The sequence below is a fragment of the Brienomyrus brachyistius genome, unplaced genomic scaffold, assembly GCF_023856365.1.
Source record: "Brienomyrus brachyistius isolate T26 unplaced genomic scaffold, BBRACH_0.4 scaffold47, whole genome shotgun sequence".
NCBI classification, from domain to species: Eukaryota; Metazoa; Chordata; class Actinopteri; order Osteoglossiformes; family Mormyridae; genus Brienomyrus; species Brienomyrus brachyistius.
The window spans coordinates 2,603,360-2,626,783 of NW_026042322.1; the positions used below are offsets into that span (position 1 = coordinate 2,603,360).

Here is a 23,424-nt window from a genome sequence, read left to right on the forward strand (position 1 = left end):
TCACGTTAAGTAATTTGTAAGTAGCTAAAGTTTATATCTCTTCAGTAAGCCCGCATCAGTGCCTCCTTCTCATCAGCCTCTCCTTTTTTACATCCATAGGAGAAGACAAGCGCTCTCAGCCTCAGCAACGTGGCTGGGGTCTTCTACATCCTCGTTGGCGGACTGGGTTTGGCCATGCTGGTGGCTCTGATTGAGTTCTGTTACAAGTCCAGAGCCGAGGCCAAAAGAATGAAGGTGGCACAGAATGTTAACCCAACTTCCTCGCAGAATTCGCAGAATTTTGCAACTTATAAGGAAGGTTACAACGTATATGGGATCGAAAGTGTAAAAATTTAGGGGGTAGGAACGAGGTCTTCATACCACACTATCAGTGCACGCTCTGGCTTCATTGTCACGTTCTTAAAGTTATTAAAAGAGGAAGTTGGCCAATTGATCGTATGTATTTTTTTTTAAATTTTGCTAAAACCCCTAGTAATTTAGCATCATTAGTTTTTTTTGTTGTTTTTTTTTTTTCTTTCTACATCCATGTTGCTGACTTGTCTGTGGAGTTGCAAAGCCATGTGCACGCAATTTTAGTTTTAAAATTTTGTTTTTTATGAAACGCATAGCTGGGGTAACACGACTTATTTGCATTTGTATTCACGTTAGCTTCCCGTTAGCTTCTGCTTCCGGCTAAGATCGGCCATTTTCCTCCCCATCCGCTTGCCGTAATTTGTACGTGTCTGTGAAGAATTTTAAGAATCCGGAGGCAGGTGAGCGAACGCGTGTTTTGACCACGAATCTCTGTTTTTTTTTTTTTAGATGACCTTCTCGGACGCAATGAAGAACAAAGCGAGGCTGTCGATAACTGGGAGCACCGGAGAAAACGGCCGCGTGATGACTCCAGACTTTCCAAACGCAATGCATGCTGGTCCCTACGTGAGGCCTGACATGGGGATGAATGTCAGTATGACCAATTTCTCTTGATTGACACGAACCTAATGAGTGCCTTACACAATGGTTTTAATCATGGTCTTTGGCTGAATTGGTCACACGGTGCATCCGGTATCACAAAGACATTTTCTCTTTTTTTTCGTGTGTGTTCTTTTTTTTGCCGTTGGGATGGTATCATTCAAGGACGATGGCATCAGCCTCTCCTCTGTCTCCACACCACTTGTTTGAGGCCAGGCTTGACTGACATGCACAGCTGCCGTTGGAAGTACTGTAATCCAAACCCCGAAGTTGCCACCGAGGCCAGAACTTGTTTTCGTTGCAGCCATTATCTAATCCTGGATTCCTTATGACTTAAGCACACTCAACTTAAACTGCATCAAGACGTGAGATGTTTTGACTTTTTTTTGTTTTGTTTTTTTTTAACGAACAAATCATACGAAAATATTTTTTAAGTATTTTCACAAATAAAATGGCTTTTAAATAAATCTGTTTCCATAATGGTTGTTCAACTTAATCTGCAAGGATGTTAAAAATACGCTTCAGGCTATCCGTTCCATGTTCTTCCAAGCCAAATATGTTCATGCTATTGGAAGTATAATGTTAAAGTTGTGTCATTTATTACTATTACTCTAAACTTTCCTGTATATCCAATTCTTTGATCATTCGGTGTTCGTAAAAAATACTTTGCGATGCTTGCCATTTGAAATAAATTCTTTTTCTTTGGTTTTAATTTGTAAAAGAGAAGTGAATTCTTAAATTTCGTTTGCTGTAAAATATATTCCATGTTTGTTGTTTTCGTTTGCTGTTGTTTTCCGTATTGGAGTTTTAACCCTCCCTTCTCCTCCTCTCCCTTCCACCCTTTCAGTTTGAAGATCAGGGTAGTAGTATTAGTAATCACAAAACAAAACAAACGTTTACACATAACAAACGCAGAAGGCATACATTATACTGTGTATGTTTTGTTAAAATCAGATACATATTTACATATTAATACCATTACAGTTTATTTAAAAATGCCAAATAAATTTCTGTGCCACATTTAAAGGCTTTAGCAGCTGATTTTGACCCCAGTTCTAATCAATTCAGTTAATGTCCTGCAAGTGACTGATGAATTTTGTATTGTATAGTTCTATAGTTTTATTGCTTATTCAGTCAATTGCAAACTGATGAAGATTATTTTTCATATTTTACACTTTGCACATTAGCTTTTAGGTGCATGCTGTATTCTCACACATAAGACAAAATACAAAATAAGAGTATTATAAGAGTAAAATTGCCTTTGAGGTGGTTATGGCCACTTAAAATAACTACTGTATATCTAGTTTGGATAAGAAAGAATCAGTAAAGCTGATAATATATTTCTAAATGGATTATAAAAACAGCCGAGTCTGTATATTTCTGGTGGTATTGATTATGCCATGATATCTGACCTGTGATGTCACTTGTTTGTGCTATAAATGAATCCATTTAAATTTTACGTGCGATATATATACATATATATTGAATTGGGAACCGAGCTGCAGGTTTTGTCTGCGCTCTACCTGTTCTGGGACTGTGTTGAATCGGTGATAGAATATTCTCATCTCACCTCTGGAGAGGAACAGCGGTCACATGAATTCACCTTTGCCAACACACACTGGGCAATAAGACACATAAGTACTTAAAAGCTGTTTTGTTCATAGGTCCTGGCTAATTTTGTATCTGAGTAAAATCTATACATGGATGAACCTCCACTGACGTAAATAGGCAGGGAGGCATAATTGTACTCATGTTATCACTTTGCTTTTTTTTTGTTTTGAATATTAAAAAAATGTTACTTAATCGGTTTATTATTAAAAATTATGAGCTGTTCTCACGGACATTTTGTAAATGGAATGTGTGCTAACTGGTTTATTTTTTTGGGACTTTTTAAATAAAATGAGTAAAAATGTTGTTGCTGTTTTATTCTGCTGCAGATGGCTGGTTTGTTTGTTTTGTTTGTTTGTTTGTTTTGTTTGTTTGTTTGTTTTGTTTGTTTGTTTGTTTTGTTTCTTTGTTTTGTTTGTTTCTTTGTTTTGTTTGTTTCTTTGTTTGTTTGTTTTCCATAAGCCAGAGAGGGAACTTGATTTCTTCAATTGTGCGAGTGTGGCACAGTGAGATCATTTAAGTTGCATTAAAACTTAAAGCGTGAACAACGATAAACAATTACTTATGCAGGGAGTAACCTCTTGCTATCAATTCATTAACAACTCTAATACACCCCAAAATAAAGCAGATTAAATGCCTGTTGCACCAAATGCAGAAATATATGTGTGAAATAAAATATCTATGAAACTTATATTGTTGAGGATTCAGGCTGCACAACAAATATAATTTAATGTGTAAGTATAACGATGTGTAGCAATGTGCAAATAGTGTATTTTTACCATGGGTTGCTACGGTGTTTATATATTTCAGGACACAATACTACTGGTGATGTAATTACATATATTTAACTCAACTGGAAAAGTGCTTAGAAGATGGATGGAAATGTTTACGTGAATTATAAAAGTTAATATTTAACTTCATTTAACTTTAATGACCAACAGACTATCTTACAGCTACATGGTAAACCCCGGCATGCACCATTTCATGCTGTTTGATTACTGTAGACAACATATTCTCAAAGAAATATCGAAACTGGAGATGCAGATTCATTCGCGAATACAGAATGATGCCAGAATCACAGGTTACTACCCCGCACTGCATTCTTTTAAAAGTAACTGACAGCATCATTTCTGAAAGTCAGGATACTCGATCCTGCAGAATTGGAACATTAAATGAACCCTTTGAAATATAATATACTGATATATATCCTATTTTTTGGTGGAGGCGGTGCTAGAAAATTGGGTCATTTTTCAGCTGAGTCGACCTTATTCCGAGACGTTACCGGACTGCAGAAATTCTTGTGAAAGGGTAAGAGTACCTACCAGGAGAGCCAAAAAACTCTTATAGGTGCACAGCTGCGGGAATGTGCACAGCGTGTTGGATCCTTGTACTCTGGGATGCGGATCTTTGGAGAGTGCAGTGCAGCTGTCAACCATTTCAATGAGTCTCCCTTGGCAAGCTATACTGAGACAATCCACTTATCTTCTATACTGCTTCTGCTGTACAGGGCCATCATAACCCTATATTGGTCGTGTGACCCGGTCTTGTGATCTTGCAGTTTATCCTATGAATCACCCGACAGCCACAAACTCAATTTAGGTAACACTTTACCTGAAGGGACACAAATAATGTAGCACTGTGCCCTTACTTATGTATTAATTAATCACTAACGAAGTCTTACTTCATCATTAATGAATCGTGATACATCTTTTATCCCAAACACTTACCATATTTGTTACTCTGTTAATTATGCAAACCTTTGTGAACTACTGAAGGAACGAGTCATGAATAACACAAGTGAGATACTGATCTCATGTTTGTTCATCAGTACTGAATCGTGGCGCATCTTTTATCGCAAGTAGCCAGTATATTAGTTCATGATTTGTACTTCAGTACCAACTGAGTAATTACTAAGTACCTGTGGCCCTGCAAGTGCAGTGTGACGGCAAGGTATAAATTCCAGTGGAATGCCTAGACCAGTGTTTCCCAACGCGGCCCTCAGACAGTCCCTGCCAGACAGTCCACCTTCTTGCTCCCTCCCAGCTCTTTACTGGGAGTTGGGAGACAGCAAAAATGTGGATCGTCTAGGGGTCCCCGAGGACCGGGTCGAGAACCACTGACCTAGAGGAAAAATTCAACACAAGAAAGATATGCAAACAGCACACACACACGGCGGTGGCGGCAGAAATCAAACCACCAGTGTTGTGAGGCTACGGCGTTACCCACGGAGCCGCGGTTCTGTGACTCATAAATCCCTGTATCATTTTCATAGATTATTTAAGTTAGAATATCCAGGAGTTCATCAAAAATTAATGAAAACACGAGTGAAGTGACGGGGGGAGCACAGGGGTGATGAGATTTGCATATCGTGTGCCAAGAACTCGCATAATTTTGAGAGATCTGGAGAGACTGTCAGCGTCATCATAACGATGAGACAGGTAAGAACAGCCTATTGTCACAGTGACAATGTATGATAATCCTGATAATATTGTACCGTGCATATATTTATGATATATACATTGTATCTCTTCTTCTCAATTTTAGTTTGAATTACTCTAATGATGATCCTCAGCTATGTGGCCCAATTTTCTTATATAAAACGTCAAATAGGACTTGTTCTGGGAGACTGCCAGTACATTGTGACCATATGCCTGTGTGGCATCTGTAACTTTTGTGTGTGTTAGGTAACATCCTGTTCGCCTGGTTTCCACTTCCTGTTTAAGAGCTTTGTGGCTGAATATGTATGAGCTTTGTCAGCATTCCTTGCATTAAACCTTGTCGACTTTCGGATTCACTGTCCAGGATTTTGTGGTGATGCTCCCGCTCCTCAACTGAACATTAGAGCTTCCGCATTGTTTAAAGAACAATGGGATGAAAAGTCATCACAACGCCATACAGCAGGAGCAGCTATAAATGGAAGAATGAAAATATTGAAAATTGACACTGTTTTGCAGCAAGGGAGGAAAAGATGGCCGCTCTGTTCCATGACGACAGCAGGGTGTGCGCTGGTTAAGTGGTTAAAAGTTAAGGCACTTGGTGAAATTATTGTGCCATAGCTGGAACAAGTGCATGGGGATCAACAGGGCAAAATACAGTTCAATGCAAGGCAAAACGCAGTGCAATGCAAGGCAAAATGCAGTGCAATGCAAGGCAAAATGCAGTGCAATGCAAGGCAAAATACAGTTCAATGCAAGGCAAAATGCAGTGCAATGCAAGGCAAAATACAGTACAATGCAAGGCAAAATGCAGTGCAATGCAAGGCAAAATGCAGTTCAATGCAAGGCAAAATGCAGTGCAATGCAAGGCAAAATACAGTACAATGCAAGGCAAAATGCAGTGCAATACAGGACAAGGAGCTGTGCAATAAGAGGTCAAATAGTGCAATATGGGGACTGAAACAATAAATACGCAATAAATAAATCTGTAGCAGTTTGAGGTCCTAGGCAGCTGTGTTACGCCCTCCCACCATGATGCAAAGGGGCAGCAGTAGAAGTTCACAAGAGTTTTGGTTCCCAAACTAAAGCTCTTTAGCCTCTTCAGGAATGAGCCTTCCTGTGGTTGCAGCTGGTGTTTACAGACCATGGGAGGGGGTGTCAATGGTCTAGACACCCAATAACCTGCAGCTGCTGACCATCTTGACTGGAGATCCATCGATGAACAGCGGAGCGTGGAGGAGACCTCTGGTCTTTCTGACGTCGACGACGATCCCCTCTATCTGCTTGACGTTCAGGGAGAGAGTCGTAACCTCGGTAACTGCTCTTTGAAGTTCTAGGAAACCATGTTCCCTCAGGATCGATGGTCTTACTGCTGCATGCCTGCCTAAAGTGCTGTGTTGGAATTGCTCCAGTAAAGCACCAACCAATTAAAAACAGGAAAAAAACATACAAAAAAAAACAAAGACTCTAGATACTTGCGTCAACTGATTTCTCAGTGACCCAAAAATTTCACGATTCCACCTGCTAAGATAGGCAATTATATTCTAATCCTTAATATATGATTTATTACATTTTAAGATCCACTGTGCCACAATGAGCAAGTACTGGCACCATCATTGATTTATACCTGTCAATAATCATCCCGATGACTGAGTGAATGTAAAATGTCTTAATAGTAGAAAAATCAACAAAATGCTTTACTGCTCTTTGTGTTGCGGGAATGAGTATTTAATTAGCTATTGATTAGTTAACCATGATTACAGTAACTAGCATTTTTTGTTTTACTAGGCCTTCAGATACTGATGAAATCTCTATTGCTTTCAGTTAGAATTTTCACCACATCCCTAACCGAACATGAAATCTTGCTATGTATCCGAAAATAGATGATTTTATTTGCAATCATTTAAAAAAATAATTATTAATTTTGTTTTTGATTAGTTTGCAGGTTTCCCCATATGCCTCCCAGGACCCCAGCCGGAGGGAGGCGGATATTTTAGAGGCTGCTATTTTTAATGAATTTTATGCTTTAACCACCTTAAAGGTCTGAGCTGTTGTTACGGAAATGGGATTCAGGAACAGTTATTGTATTTTTCAACACTGGAAGCGCAGAGTCATTTCGAAAACACACTGAAAGGAGTGAGGAAAATTCTTAAAAAAAATTTCAGCCTGGGGTTGCACATTTGTTATAGACATTTGTTATAGTTTGATAACCATATATCTGGATATAGCACACAGGAATTGGCAACAACTATTTGATTGTTAGCAAAGCAAACCAGTTTTACATGGTTTGTTATTAGACTTTAAAATACACATAGAGTGGACAAAACAACTAACACATCACATAAAAACAGTTTAAAAAGGACTTTTAAGTAGCTACAGAAGTCTCACATTGGAGAAACAGACAAAGCGTGACTGTTTTTTATTTGGTCTGCAATATTAATGTATTCTTATGTATTTCTATAATTTTGTCCACCTCGTGTATGTTTTATGTTGAAAACTCCATGCTCACCACATACCTGTATGGAAAATGGATTAATGGATGGATGGATATTTCACATTGATAAAAATGAATTGAGAGGTGAAATTCGTATAGCAAATTCATCTTTTTTATTACTGCGTTTTTTTTTTGGACAATAGTGGAGGTTGGACCCAGAGCTGAAATCCACCACAGAGAGAACCAGGCACGTGAGTTTTGCTGGCACCTAGACTGTGTGGCACTGCCAGCCGCGCTCCTGGAAGGTCACATGACTCCGGGCTGGAGTGCGTGCACCTGCACGCGTGTCGTTATGCAGCTGCTCCGGCAGCCTGCCTCATTTCCCACGTCATCCTCATGCTGGCGCCAGTGAGCCAAAAGAGACACGCTGATTGCTGCGTGGGATCGAGGTACACAGTCTCACCTCATGGGTATGACTAGTATACCATAGAGACTGAAACGCTTATTAAAACACATTATTGCACTGTGTAGCTCTGCCAGTTGGACCTTTGCGCCTGACAGGAAGATCTCCAGTTCGAATCCTATGCTTGGCAGGAGTAATCACATCACTGCTGGGTCTGTGAGCAAGGCCCCTAACCCTGCAAAATGCCCCAGGGGCCCTTGATAAAAGGCTGGTCCTGGGATCTGGCCCAAATCTTTGCTTCCCCTCGTATATGTCTGTGTGTGTGTCTCAGGAGAGCGAGACAGGCGATGACTGAATTTCATCGTCTTGCTACCTGTACAATGACAATAAAGACATTCTATCCTAAAATTCACTTACAGGATCTTGCCCATCAGTGGACTTCGAAATGGGACACATCCCAAAGAGCCCATATTGAAGAATTGCAGATGCATGTATTTTCTATTTTTGAACGAACGCCTTACTTGTGACTGGCAGGTTAATGTTACATGAAGGAGAAATGCTTAGACTGGAACATTCATTAGCACTAATGGTGGCTGATGGTTATGAGCAACGGCATTTAGTGAGAAGTATTACATACTAACAATCTTACTTTCTGTTAGAAGCAATTTACAAAACAAACATCGTACCATAAAATTTTGCGTTTTGTGTTTGTGTGTGTGTGTGTGGGTCAGATATGCATTACATTGTGGGGACCAACAAGGGGAAACTCAATTTTATAAAAATCTATGACTGCAATCAAGTCTTGTACTTAATTTGGTTACTTTTGTTAAGGTTAGGGCTGGGTAGGGGTTAAGGTTGTCATAGTTGGAAAATGAATGGAAAGTCCCCACAAAGATATGAATACAAATGTGTGTGTGTGTGTGTGTGTGTGTGTGGTCCAGGTATACCTTATATGGAAAATTTGTAAAAAAATTCATGACTGCAATGAAAAAACTAAAAATGCAAAATCTCTTGTATTTTGTTTGGGTACTTATGGTTATGGTTAGGTGGGGGGTTAAGGTCGTCATAGTTAGCGTTAGCATTTTTCCCATAAAAGTGAATGAGTGAGCCCCATAAAGATACGTTTACCCGACGTGTGTGTGTGTGTGTGTGCGTGGCTGTGTGTGTGGCTATGTGTATGTGTGTGGCTGTGTGTGTGTGTGACTGTGTGTGTGTGTGTGTGTGTGTGTGTGTGTGTGCTGCGCCCCGCCCAGGATAAGCATTTTGAAGATGGATTGATATTAATAATAAAACTACATTTTTTGTTCTTAGTATAAATGGTATCACCCCCCTCGGTATTATGTATTCATGCTATAGCGGTAATTAGTTCACATACATCTTACTCATCCTCCTGATTAAATGGACCTCATTTCATTATCATTTCAACAGGTTGCAGGATCTATGAAGCATGGCAGCTGCCGACGGGGCCACGTTCCTGCAGCAGGAGAAGCTCCTCAGGCACACGCCTGGTGGTGCACGTGTTCCCATAATGCACCAGTGACTTCCATTTTAGGCTCCCGTTAAAGAAAGCAGAGAGATTTAATTGGTTGATATTACACATGCAAATGAAAATCAATTACATCTGCAGTTAGGATCACAGTGACCCAGAGGCTCTTGGATAGAATTCAGATGTTAGACGTGGTATATTGCAAATGCTGCTAGAGCTAATGTAGAGCTAAGCTACATGTTTTGGTAGAACAGACATTAGGCAATAAAATTAGGTGGAGCCTCACTGTTTCATTTGGGAGTAAGTAACCTTTTTAAGGTGAAACTTATTGCTTTTATTTTAATGCTGCCTGACACTGGGTCACCTTCTGTAATGATCACAGCCGATGAAGTAACTAATGCAGATAAATATCGGCTCTTTCCTAGTGAAAAGAATTCACGCTTCCCGAGAATGCAAACACGATGAAAAAGGGAACAAAGTCATTTCGGATATTGATTCCGGTAAGCTAGCTGTTGTGTATGTGTGTGTGTGTGTGTGTGTGGGGGGGGGGGGGGGGTGGTTCTGCCCAACCACAACATCAGGACCATCTCATCCAATGAAGATTATTGAGAATGGACCCGATATCCATGTGTATTAAATCAGAGTCTCGGTTTGAAGTGCGACTCCGGTTGGTATCATTGGATCCTCAGACTGCAGGGTTGAGGGTTTGAATCCAACCTTCTGCACTGTCGCTGTCTCTTCATTCATCCCGTCTCGCGTGGCTTTCCTTTGTAGATTCACATTTCCTCATAAAAACAAACTGGTAGGCTAACTGGAATCTCTGTTTCCTGTATAGTGTCCATGTACCCTGTGTGGGACAGGCAGTCCATCCAAGGTGCCCCCCTGTCATCTTGACCAGAGTAAGTAGCTGGAAGATGGATGGTTTGGGTGCAGATTCTGCTCCCTCTAAGCAGACATATATTATTATGGTTATATTCAAGATGTGAAAACTGGGTCACTGGTCATATATAATTATTTCAGATACTGTTTTTAGCGGCATGGTGCAGTGGATAGCACTGTTACCCCAGACCTCTGGGACCTGGGTTCGAGTTTCCTTCTTAGCTCCATGTGTGTGGAGTTTGCATGTTCTCCCCGTGTCATTGTGGGGTTTCCTCTGGGTACTCAAGGGCCGTCTTGCATCGATAGGGTCCAGATCCCCCCCCCAACCTTGAATATGACAAGCGGTTACAGAATATGGATGGATGAATAGATAGATGGGGTGTTTTCAACATCCATCCATCCATCCATTTTCCAAACCGCTTATCCTATTGGGTCGCGGGGGGTCCGGAGCCTATCCCGGAATCAATGGGCACGAGGCAGGGAACAACCCAGGATGGGGGGCCAGCCCATCGCAGGGCACACTCACACACCATTCACTCACACATGCACACCTACGGGCAAGTCAGCAACTCCAATTAGCCTCAGCATGTTTTTGGACTGTGGGGGGAAACCGGAGTACCCGGAGGAAACCCCACGACGACACGGGGAGAACATGCAAACTCCGCACACATGTGACCCAGGCGGAGACTCGAACCCGGGTCCCAGAGGTGTGAGGCGACAGTGCTAACCACTGCACCACCATGCCGCCCCCGTGTTTTCAACATATATATGTTATTTGTTACCATAGCAACATGCTAGCTACTGCAAAACAGGGAGTCACTGTATTACTCAGGTTCCAAATAAAGAAAAGGCAAAGATCACATATCGAAGCATTAGCTAAAATCAGTCCATCGAAGTTATGAAACGATCCCACAGAGGCTTAGCCCAGCTATAAATGTAATTTACGTCATGTAGCTACTGCAGCAGGTCATAAGGTGAGTCTCCCAGTCTCTAAGGTGAGGCCTTTAGCGCCCTCTGTTGGTTGGCTCTTGACATGGCAGTTAAGAGTTCAGCCAATGACACGATTATGACATAAAAGCGAGCGCTAAACCCAAGGGTTGCAGTTCACCTTACTTCAACAGATTTCAGAATCTGGGGAACTTACACATGCACAAGACATGCTCCGGAGCTAACCCCCTTTGAAAACCATATTAAAATGCACTTTTGAATTATTTAGCAAAGTTAAATCCGCATTTATTAAGGGAAGAAAGACAAAGAAAATTCTTAGTTGTTCTAAGTTTTTAAAAGAGTATTTATGCATATATTTTGCACTTTCAACAGGCAAATTTGTTTCTTCTCCATAAATATTTCAGACTGTTCTTCCATAATGTACAAGGTGCTGTCAGATGTGTAATGAAGCAAAGGTTGAGGGTCTATCTTCAGGCATGTAGTGCTCAATATCCAAACTGAAGCAGTGCATCACACAAATATTTAACTACTTATTGTTATTAATTATATGAACATGTTTTGTTTTGGTTTTTTTTTGTATTACAGCAATTTTCCCATCTTACAGCACCATTCGCCAAATAAATAGTAGAATAACTCTGTCTAGACTATTATAATCCTTTTTCTGAAGACAGCTCATTAATCCTGGCTGCGCTACCTTCAGATCCTATGCATTACTGCACACTTCCTGCCAGCTAAAAACTAATAAGGGTCCCGCAAAGGCTACTTAGCAAAATGGGGCAGTTAGCGACTCAAGACTGTACATGGCGTCTCTGTCACTGAAAGCTGATGGCGTGCAAGGTCAGTTACTCCCCTTAGCTCTCCAGTCTTGGTGCGTGCAGTCTTGGTAAAATTATATTCATTTATTCAGCAAACCCTTTGATCGAGAGCGATGTATAATTAGGGAATGCTTGAGGTCAACCTCTGTCCTTGGGGTTAAGGGTCTTGCTCAAGGACTCAGCGCTGTTATGATTACTGTGCAGGCTATGGGACTTGAATCAACAACCTTCTGGACCTGGGCACAGATCCAATTTTGCTCACCTTGGCACTGTCTGGTAAAGTTTCTGTGTTAGTAAAGCAATTTGTCACAGGTCACATGGCTTCTTATGAATGTACAATGTTACGTAAATACATAAATATGGTAACATAGTAATTCTACTCAGCCTCGTTAGGGACTTACGAAGCGTATCAGCTACAGATGTGCCAGACGCAGAGTGACTTGTGCGTGTGGTATGAGGGGTTGGCGTGTCTTGGACTTGCAAGGCGACGTGTAAACAGGCTGTGTGAACAGGTGCTTTACGGGGCCCCGTCTGGCAGTGCACTGCGCTCCGCTCCTGGGGAACGTGAAGTGTGTGACCGCAGGTCCTCCTGGAGAGATGGCATGAGAGAACAGCATGAAGATCTGCCCTCATTCTTCAGGGCTGCGAAAAATCTATACAGTCAAAAGTTACCCATAGAAAGATTCATTTATACTAATTTGTACTAATCTCTACAGTTTAGAATGATTCTAAAGACACCAAAACTATAAAATAACATACATCAAATTATGCATTGACCAAATAAACAAAAAATGAATTTGTTGGGGGGTGGGGGGGCAGATCTGCGGGTTTGGACTGAGAAGGTTGCCGGTTTAAATCCCACCACTGCGCCCTTGAAAAGGCCCTTAACCCCAATTGCTTCAGGGACTGGCTGAGCCGGCTTCCTCCTCTGTGCCAGGTTCATACGATAGACTCCTGGGACACTTAGCTGTCCTGAAGGAGGTCCTACATATATGCTGAGCTCTCATTGGCCTCTTTTCTTTGACTCTCTGGTTAGGTCATGTCACGTGACACTATCACTCTCCTTTGTAGGTGGCTTGGAGTGTCCAGACTTTTCACTGGTACTGTATGTATTTTTATGATAACATTCAACGCTTGCAGATGTTTCACGTACACAACTGTCCTGTGAAGGACTTGCATCCCTTCCAGGGTGGCGGGATATATCTCTGCCTGTCTCCCCACCACATGCTTCTGACAAGGATACAAGTTAGAAGATGGATGGATGGATGGATGGATGGATGGATAGACATAACATTACACCTACTACTCCATGTGAACAACTGAACAATCCGTCCATCACCAGCATGCAAAACCTTCCAGCATGATCCGACGTGAATTGTGGCATCTTCAGCTGCCAGCACAACTTATGTCTCACAAATCAATTTCGATGAATTCGTTCCTGATTAGCAATCAGTATGAATTTAAACAGTACATGGGTCTTGTATACTGTAGGTACCAAGTGCTGACTTGTAAAATCTGTGCCAAGCCGCAGTAACATTCCCAGTAGTGGAAGAATTCCATATCTGAGAGAAAATCTGCTTCCCTCCATTCTTCAGCCAGCCACACTGGCTGAGCTGCAAGTTTAAATGCGACATGCAAAGGTAGAAGACTGACTGCCCAAGTGCTCTTGCCCACATGCATCAAAAGCACCCCAAGACCATAATATTTGACTCTTTTTAAAGCCTGCCAAATGCTTCCCAGTAATCTGAAGCAAATACCCCCATAAAGCCTGATATATCACTGTCTGTAATTGTGGTGCCCATGCATGAATGAGCTAGTGACTTATCTAATGTCTGAGGACCGCTCTCCGAAATCCTGCCGTTTATAACTGCAGTGTTCACTGCAGGCCGCATTACAAGGGAAATGGAATTTTACTTGGGCATCCATTTGTCTTGCTACCAGTTATCCAGTACAGGATCACAGAGGGGGACTTGGAGCCTGTGCCAAGCAGCATAGCAGGTGTGTAACCTAGACAGGATGCCAAGCTGTCATAGGGCACAGATACACACACACACACACACACACACACACACACACACACACACATGCGTGTTTGTAATTATATCTTTGTGGGGACTCTCCATTCATTTCTATGGGGAAAACTCTAATCCCAACATGACGACCTTAACCCCAACCCATCCCTAACCTTAACCACAAGTAACTAAATAAAATACTAGACTTTTGGCATTTTTACTTTTCTGATTGCATTCACAGATCTTTGTGAGGACCTAAGAAATGGCCGCCACCTTGTCAAAATAACAGGTTTTCATCACATTGTGGGGACATTGGTCCTCAAAATGTAATATAAACCTAATCCACACACACACAGACACAGACACAGTGGTGGAGTGTGACTCAGCAAGTTAAGCCACTATGTCTCTGATTCGAAGGTTGTTGGTTCATGCCCTAGACTTCACAGAATACTCATCTACCCATTGGACCGTAAGCAAGGCCCTAAACCCCCCTATAAGGGCTCCAGAGGAGCTGAATAAGTGGCCTGAAGCTGCAGTCTGGCCCTAAACTCAAAGGAGAGAAAAAATGGATATGCCTAGAGAAGCATTCCAATGTACTTGGCAAATAATTTCAAGCACATAAACACACCCTAAGGCAATTTAGAGACACCGATTCACCAAACAGGGACATCATTCTAGCACCTGGCGATGTGAGGTATCAATGCTTAATTTTTTGCACACCCATGTCACCCAATTTCGGTTGCATAACCTATGAAAAATTCACCGGGTATTATCACTAACAGGAAGTTAAGGCTATATAAAACGTGCTATGTGTGAAATGAACCAGGACAGGTTTGTAACACAACAAATAAGTCAGTGTATTTCAGAAGAACAGCTCCTTTTACAGCCTGACACCTCCTGCCCATCTCTGCCCCCCCAGAGATATTGTGATCCAGAGCCAGGATACAGAGTCCATTAGGCATTGGAGGCATCAGCTCCCCTGAACACTCTGTCCTTAAAATGGGGGGGGGGGGGGGGGGGCTGGAATGAAGAACACTCATGGGAGTTTTATTTATGCAAAAATGTTCTGAGGGTACAATGAAAAATGATTGGTTCAGAGGAGGTGGTACCAGCCAATCAGATGTCTTGGCCCCGCCTCTTCTAGTTGCTCGGATCCACCTCTTCCATAATCCGATTGGTTATCTCTACGATCATTTTTTTTTTCGTTCTGCCCTCAGAACATTTTCGTGTAAGTAGAACTCTCACCAGGGGCGGCATGGTGGTGCAGTGGTTAGCACTGTCGCCTCACACCTCTGGGACCCGGGTTCGAGTCTCCGCCTGGGTTACATGTGTGCGGAGTTTGCATGTTCTCCCCATGTCGTCGTGGGGTTTCCTCCGGGTACTCCGGTTTCCCCCCACAGTCCAAAAACATGCTGAGGCTAATTGGACTTGCTCAATTGCCCATAGGTGTGTATGTGTGAGTGAATGGTGTGTGAGTGTGCCCTGCGATGGACTGGTCCCCCATCCTGGGTTGTTCTCTGCCTCGTGCCCATTGCTTCCGGGATAGGCTCTGGACCCCCCGCGACCCAATAGGATAAGCGGTTTGGAAAATGGATGGATGGATAGAACTCTCACCAGCATGGAGCACCTGGAGGAAACGAGGGTGTGAGCTGAGTGAGGGGTGTATACAGGGGGTGGAGCCAATGGGGTACTGGCCTCAGCTAAAAGCTTATTGGTCCCTGAAGTGCCCCCTCGCCTGTCACCCACTTATCCAAAACATTCCATTGACTAATGAGAAGGTTGGCCCCTCTGTATGAATAATGACCTCTCGCATGCCCCCCACCTTAAAATATGTAAGAATTGCCTCTGGCCACTGTCACAGTAGACAAGTATAATTTTTTAGACGCTATTTATGTGAGCATCAATAAAGTAGTATCCACTATTGAAATTCATAATTTTATGACTGAAAAAATTATTTTCCTTGTTAAGCAAGTCTGAGGACAGTCTTGCAGTCATTTCTGAAGCATTTTGGTGCTAGTCATTCATTCCACATTCATTTTATGAAGTGTCTGTTTGCACCCGGGTGCAAATGGCATCTGCCCATCTGCTCGGCTCTTTACACCTAGTGCCTTCTGAGTCTCAGCCCACTGGCTCCACAAAAACATCAATACTGTGTCGCTTGCATGGTTTCACGTCAATTCAATGGCTGAAGGTACCAAAGCGGGATACAAAAGCTGTAATAATACTAATACTAATAATAATACAGTAATTGTGGTAACAACAACGACATGTTCTCCCCGGGTCATCATGGGTCGTCCCCCCCCCCCCCCCCCCACAGTCCAAAAACATGCTGAAGTTAGTTGGCGTTACCCAGTCGCCTGTAGGTGTGCGTGTGTGAGTGAATGGTGTGTGAGTGTGCCCTGCGATGGGTTGGCGCCCCATCCTAGGTTGTTCGTCCGTAATAGGCTATGGACCCCCCGCAATTAGAGAACATGGATGGATGAATAGATGGATGGATGGATGGATGGATGATAATGATATAAAATTGTTGCCTACTGGCATCTGGGTGCAAATAACATCTGCCTGCTAGCTACACCTGGTTCCAAATAGCCACGTTGGCCATCCAACCCAAGTACAATTAGCCTTGTTACCTACTGACACCTGGATGTAAATGGCATCTGCCTTAATTTTATCATGCATATGAAACCATTGTTAATTAGCAAGAGAACCCAGAGAACCGTCTCGTTCACATCTCCTTTCCGCCTTGTTTCAAATTAATTATGACTTTTTCCATTATTCATTTTTTTGTCCCTGCTCCTTTTCTCATTAGGAAAACAGGCCCACACATGCTGCAGTCCCCCCACTGCACGTTTCCCGAACAAAACATTTGAAATTGCTGAGCTTCGAATATGCAATTAGCAGACTTAATGAAATTCCGGAGCCAGGTGCTGTTCCATCGGCTGTTGTAAATACACGGACATAGACTGGTCCCGCTGATGTACAAAACTCGAAATGCGAGCACCCCACCTTGCACTCATGTCGAGCCTTTCGACGCTTAAGTTCTCTGTACAATATCTCTGAGAAAATCACGGCATCCGTGGTGCTGCTTAGTCCCCTTAGCTAAACTTAGACCGAACGTCTCCACGAGTCACTGAGGAAGGTCCTCGATCTTCACAGGAGCATCTCTTGTCAGGCCTGGGAAGGTGACGGCTAGGCTGACCCCCGTGAACGCTGAGCCGCTTGTCTGTGAAGGAAAAACGCAAAGTCACAAAGTATCAGCATTCACCCTGACTCACATGGCATCGGTGCCACCCACTGGCCGCACCTGCCTGGAGTGGGATCATTTAACTGACAAAATCAAAGATTCAAAAGCTTTACAGTCATTTATATAAGTATATTAATATACGTGCTGGCATACCTCCCTTCAAACTTAAACAGAACATGATGATACATAACAGTGTATAGCAAATAGTAAGCTGCATCAACGAGTCTTTGCTGCCCATCACCCTATGGGCGATTCGTGGTTTTCCCTCCTAAGACCTCCGCCAGTAGGCACGCACCACAGCCGACCATCAACACCCCACAAGTCTTGCCATTCCAGAGATGCTGTAACCCAGTCGTCTGGCCGTAGTGATCTGGCCCTTGTCAAAGTCACTCAGATCGTTAAACCCCGCCACAGTTCCACAGTTACATTGCACTTTTCGACTATGAGTACCGAATGTTAGCTGTCTAATATATCCCAGACCTTGACATGCACCATTTTTGTCCAACGTTTTTATCTTCAACATTTTATGTCTAACATTAGTCGCTTCACGTGGGGGTGGTCGTGATGGTTTACAGTATACATGCAACATACATAACAAACATATAACATCGCCCATATATAACAAATACGACAACATACTAGTAACACAACAGGTTCCACCAGCCTCTTTTTCCAAGGCAAAACCCTGAGGGGCGGAAAATTCTTCCATCTGTCTACAATGTGGTGAAGCACAAGCATCTATCTGACCAGCTACATCCACCCTCCGGAGTCATAAAGTCAGTGCAGTCAATCTGATAGTAAAAGCGCTTCTGTTGGGCCTAGTAGATACAAATGTTGTCTGTGTCTTTGACATCTGTCTTGTCCTGCTACCTCATCCATGTGCTGGTAAACACGTATCGAGATTAAGGTATAGATGTGCGACTGGAATTCCGGAACCATCATTCCACGTTTGCTTTCTTTCCCCATTGATGCTGCTTCCTTCTTCCTTGTGTGCTAGTTATCTCTAATTCCAAGAAGTGCAAAATTGCACAATAATTCAATTCCTTTCTATAGACTTGAAAAGGGGGGGAGAAATCACTTTCTTTTGTCATATAGGCTTCGGCAAACACATTGGCCTTCTCTGGTGAGTCAGCAAGTGAAGTGAATGGTCGATATTGTAAGACAACTACAGGAATTAAAAATGTCTGTGGAAAAAAAAATCAACCTACATGACTTCCGTTGGGCTGTCTTCTCTCACCCATGTAAGGAAGTCTTGATCTGTTTTCTGATAGGGATTTTCAGTCATGATGCACAGATTAGCTTAGGGTTAGTGACAAGAGGTATCCGTCACAGGCTAATGTTTTACACATGCTGTATTACTACTTCCTGTCTTCCATTCTTTACGCCAAGTAGCCCGCACACCTGCCAAAGGAGCTATATCGCTCACCCCAGTGTCCCCTGACATTAATTCCCAGCATGCACTTAATCTCAGCTCTTGAAAGAAATTGCCCACTTGCATGATGGGAAAGTGGCTCATTCCTCCTCTCGTAAGGGACTAGAGTGGGTATCAGGTCTGCCAGCATGTGCCTGATCGCTGGCGCTGTGTTCAGCTTCGCTGTTGTAACATGGTCGAGCGGATAAGGCCTGCCCCTGCCCTCGTGAAAGGGGGCCAACATGCAAATTGTGATTTTCTCTTTCTTTCCATGGCTGGGGATTTGGTCCACTCCGTATAAGCATGTGTGATCTGCATTGCCACTCACCACTTTGAGAATGAAGCGATGTCTATACTTGATCTAGACCTTTCCGGTTAGCAACGATGTCGGCCTTCTTCACAGAGTTCTGTTCATTATCTGTTAAAGAATAGCTACTTTGCGCGGAATCCATCGGCATCTTCACTGTTTATTGGCTTTGCCGCAAAGAAACATTCAACCCTCTGGTGTCTTATTTTGTTTCACGGACAGAGTGATAATAGATTTTTGTTTTATTGGGATGAAACGACCAAAGCCAAGGGCACCGCTGATCGAGCATTACATTAAAGGTCTTAAATGAATTGTGACAAGGTAAGACCTAAACAAACTAAGGAGAAGAGGTTGAACGGCATGATGAGTGCTGGAGCACCTTTGACACTAATCAGTGTAACTGTTTCTCCTTCATGCTGTTAAATCCTTAACTCAGTAAATTACTTTTTCCATTAACTTTCTCCCTATATCCCTATAAGAGTATCAGTACATCAACAAGGAACAAGGATCGAGTGTATCAGATAATCTGTAGATAACGATAAACAGAGCAACGTCTCTACTGTGAAGCTTCAACTCTACTGTGAAGTATTGATTTGATTCATACTGCGTTTGGAAGGCATTTCTGTGATTTCTTTGTAAACCGCATGCCATCAGCAGAACAGCACAGCATTTATCGCTATGTTTGTAGCTGTACCAATAGCTAGTCAGCAGGCTCTCTATTATCCCTTATGTCATTTGTTGTTGTCCAAGAAATAAAAGAGTACATGCAGTGATGGGGATACATTTGCTAACAACTATTGAAAGTATATAGATTCATCTAAAATTATATTGCTCGTGGCTGCTTCGACGTGAAAAATAAATTGTTAGAACGCAAGCTTGGCATTAGCGCCAAATAAATTCCGATTTCATTTTGGAAGTGGTGCCGTGAAGACTGGCTTCAGACCTGGAGCCTGCATCACGATGCTGGATTTTTAGGTTAGCAAGATAACTTGTCGAATTTAAGGTAGTCTGGGCTAAATGTAAGTGAACAAAGATGATGTCTGCTTCCACTGGAGTACCTTAAATCTAGCATGTTATCTACGCAACAAATTAGGCCCTTAGTCGGTGAGATATTTCTGAACTCTTGGCTGTTAGATTTATGGTAGTGATATGAGGGTGGTCATACTACTGATCACACGTATGATGTTCAAGTATGACGTTAATTATGCATTTATACCAGTGTGTCCCAACCCGGTCCTCAGAGACCCACACGGTCCATGTTTTCGCTCCCTCCCAGACAGTTCACATTTCTGCTCCCTTCCAGCTCCCAGTAGAGCGAAAACGTGCACTGTCTGCAGGTCCCTCAGGACCGGATCGGAAAACACTGATTCATACAGCAGGTTTGGGGGGAGGGGGGTGCAGGGTGAGACTAAAGTTAATTTTTCATCATCAACCCGCCCCCCAGAGGATCATAAAGGCAGTATCCTGAATCGGTCAGACTAGGCGTCTCCTTCCCTCACCATACTTTCTAGTTCATTCTTGGGGATTCCTAGACGTTCCTCAGCCAGCCAGGAGATGGAAAACCTTCTTCATGTCCTGGCTCTGCCCTGTGGCCGGTACCACACCGCACCTGCCCTGATATCCATTCTCATGATGTCTTTCTAAGATGGTCAAACTGCTTCGACTGACTCCTCTAAATCCGATGGACGAACCGGGTAGCAGTCAGCCGGGGACCTAACAGCAGTTTGGTCGAACCTCTAGTGTAGCTTTAATCAGACCAGAGGAGTTGAGTTTCTTTCCCACAGTCCTTTGGGGCTCAGATTCTTCTGAAATAAAAAGGAACATTTCCTGAATATGAAAACCATACATTGTTTTAACTAAGGTAAGTAAACGAAAAAGATTTCAGGCATTTCAGAGGAACAATATATTCCGCCCTACGTATCTTATTTGTGTCTTCTCTGGCTGAAGCACGTACCAAACCTGCCGCACTGTGTCTAATCTCTGTCTCGCACTTATACACACTGGCACAGTGCATTTAGAGACAGTGCCTGCATGGTGGTTAAGTTGTCGAAGGCTGTAGTGCACTGCGATATTTCCCCAAATAGCCCACAGACGTGGGTGCAGCCTAAATCTGCAGAGAGAGCCTCTCTGACAATGCAGAGGGCTGCTTCTTAATGGCTTAATTAATATTGATGAGGGAGACACGAGTGAAGAAGGAGGCGTAGAAATATTAATCATTATTAAGGCCTCAGCAGTCTTGGTCTGCAGATGCTGCCGATCCTTTTGTGTAGCTGTTCTGGAAACATGCAGTTTAAACTGGGGGGGGGTAAAGAAATACATTCTCCTTTCTTATTTTGAGGCCGCGTGCCTCAGTGCGGCCATTGGGATGCGTCAAACACAGTTTTATACAAACACGGGGCCAGATCCACGGCCAGAAAGATTTCCACCAATCTGGGGGGGGGGGGGGGGTTGTTAGGATTTGCCAACGGAGGGGGTGGGGGGGGCAGCGGGGGGCGGAAGCGAATTTTGAAGGGGGTACAAGCTCGTAATTTTACTGACTGGCTGCATGCCTGATCAGTAGCAAAGATGTGCGGGGGGGGGGGGGGGGGCGTTCAAACATGTGATTTTGCTATATATGTTCTTGCATTGGGCTGAGGCTGGACTGGGATTAAAATTCCCCAGTCATACATACCAACGATATGACTGTGGGGGGGGGGGATGATGAATTTTGTCGCCCACAAACCCAATGGTGTCACCGGGAAAATGCCCGGAATGCCAGATGGCCAATGCAGGCCGGCACAGGGGGGGCACGTCACATTGGTGGAGACCCGGCGCGGAATGAAATCTCCATTACCTGTATGAAACAGAGCATTACCAGGAATAGCTGTTTAGATCGTACATGTATACATGAATGTGAGCGTGGTATTACTGCAGCCTCCCATACTCAGCAGATGGTAGCCTTTCAGACGCATTCTAAGCTCTGTCTCCCAGTAAGGAAGTTCAAAGTACGTTATGTGGTACATTTCCAGTAATGGAGAAAAGCCATGGAGACGTGTTAGCAGGAGCAGAGGGACGGGGTAGCAACAGGGTACTGGCTGCACTGGGAGGAAAGGTTGAGTGCAAACGGAGGCTTTCGCAGGAGGAATTGAGGGCAGATAAAGATCCCTACGCTCACTATCGCTAAAACAGGACACCGGCTACGAAAGGGCAAATGAACTGATCTGGGAAATGGAAGAGAAAATGACAAGAAATGGTGTGAAGATGTAAGTCTGTGCTATGAAAATCAAGCAAGCAGGAAGGTAAAAATAAATATCCATTCAAATAAAGTCATGCAGTTCCCAAATTGAGGAATGCTAACAAATAGCAGTACCTTTAAATGTTGTGTTTATGCATTGCACTGTCCTCTCAAAATTATTATAAGATTATTGCATGTAAAGTGCACTGCTGTGTGGGATGATTGAATGCATCTCTTAAAAAATGGCCACTGGGGACCTCCAGACAGCCTGTGTTTTTGGAGCAAAAATGTGCACTGTCTGGCAGGGAGCTGGGAGGGAGCAAAAACATGAACTGTCTTGGGGGTCCCCTAGGACCGGGTTGGGAAACACTGTCTTAAAATAAGCTTTTGTCGTGAAGAAGGGTGGCCCTAAATTTATACCTTATACAGTGCAAGGTTAATTTACCAGTATTTAGCGGAATTTTGGACAGTTTGTTGTGCATAATAAAACCACAGCATTTCACTGGAATCGACTTTGGAATTTACAGATAAAAAAAAAAAAAAAAAAACATTTATGAGCCGGATCTCCCAGCTGGGAGTCCGGGCGTATTTTAACAAAGAGTTAAAATGAAAATTAAATCAGGGATTAAAGCAACCGTCATCCTGGAAGTCACGGTCACCGGTTTCATATTCCATGTGATGAAAGTTCCTGGTCTTAAATTCCGATTCTGTGTCCTTTTGCCTTCTAACCCTAACCCTGACATTTAAGATGGAGTGAAATGCGTCTCCCACAGAAGCTGCCCATCTGCTAGAAATTCACCCACTGCCGGCTCCACCCCCCACTCGAATCGGCCTCCCTCTACCAGAGCCTGTTCTCCCCCCGCTCTTCAGTTCACCTCTTTCCAAGGGGCAGTCCCGTTGAGGCTAGTTACATGTTCATTCAGGTTAATAAAATGGGACAGGCCAGCAGTACCACCATGGAGCCATCAAACCTAATCAAGCATAGCCCTCCCCTTCCCCGCTCTCCCCGGTCAGACCTCACTGGCTCCTCCAATGAGATGGCAGATCGGCGTCGACGCCCACAGCTCGAAGGCACATCCAATCGAAGGCAGTTCGTCCTTCTTGCCATTGAGTCGTAGGTCACCTCCTTGCGGGCCACTCCCCTCGGATCGCTCCAAAAGTATCCTAATTAACATCTTTCGCTAAGCGCTCACTGCTCCAAGTTAAAACGGAGCAGGAGCACAAAAGGACGACCCGTACTACATAGTGGGATTGTGACGAAGGTGGCTAGGGCCCCG

At 43.3% G+C, this 23,424-nt stretch overlaps 1 protein-coding gene across 5 annotated transcripts in view; it reads left to right on the forward strand.

Moving 5' to 3' along the window:
- The window catches only part of LOC125723342 (glutamate receptor 2-like), a 27,098-nt gene extending 24,234 nt beyond the window's left edge, over positions 1–2,864 (forward strand). For 2 of the 5 annotated variants that reach the window (XM_048999837.1, XM_048999838.1), the window contains exons 15-17: positions 100–234; positions 802–942; positions 1,117–2,864. In XM_048999837.1, the coding sequence (XP_048855794.1) occupies positions 100–234; positions 802–942; positions 1,117–1,161 (321 nt within the window). In that variant the 3' untranslated portion in view covers positions 1,162–2,864. Of the gene's footprint in view, positions 1–99; positions 340–801 lie in introns of all 5 variants that reach the window. The other 3 variants (XM_048999841.1, XM_048999839.1, XM_048999840.1) reach the window with 3 other exon arrangements.
- The last annotated feature ends 20,560 nt before the right edge of the window (positions 2,865–23,424 follow it).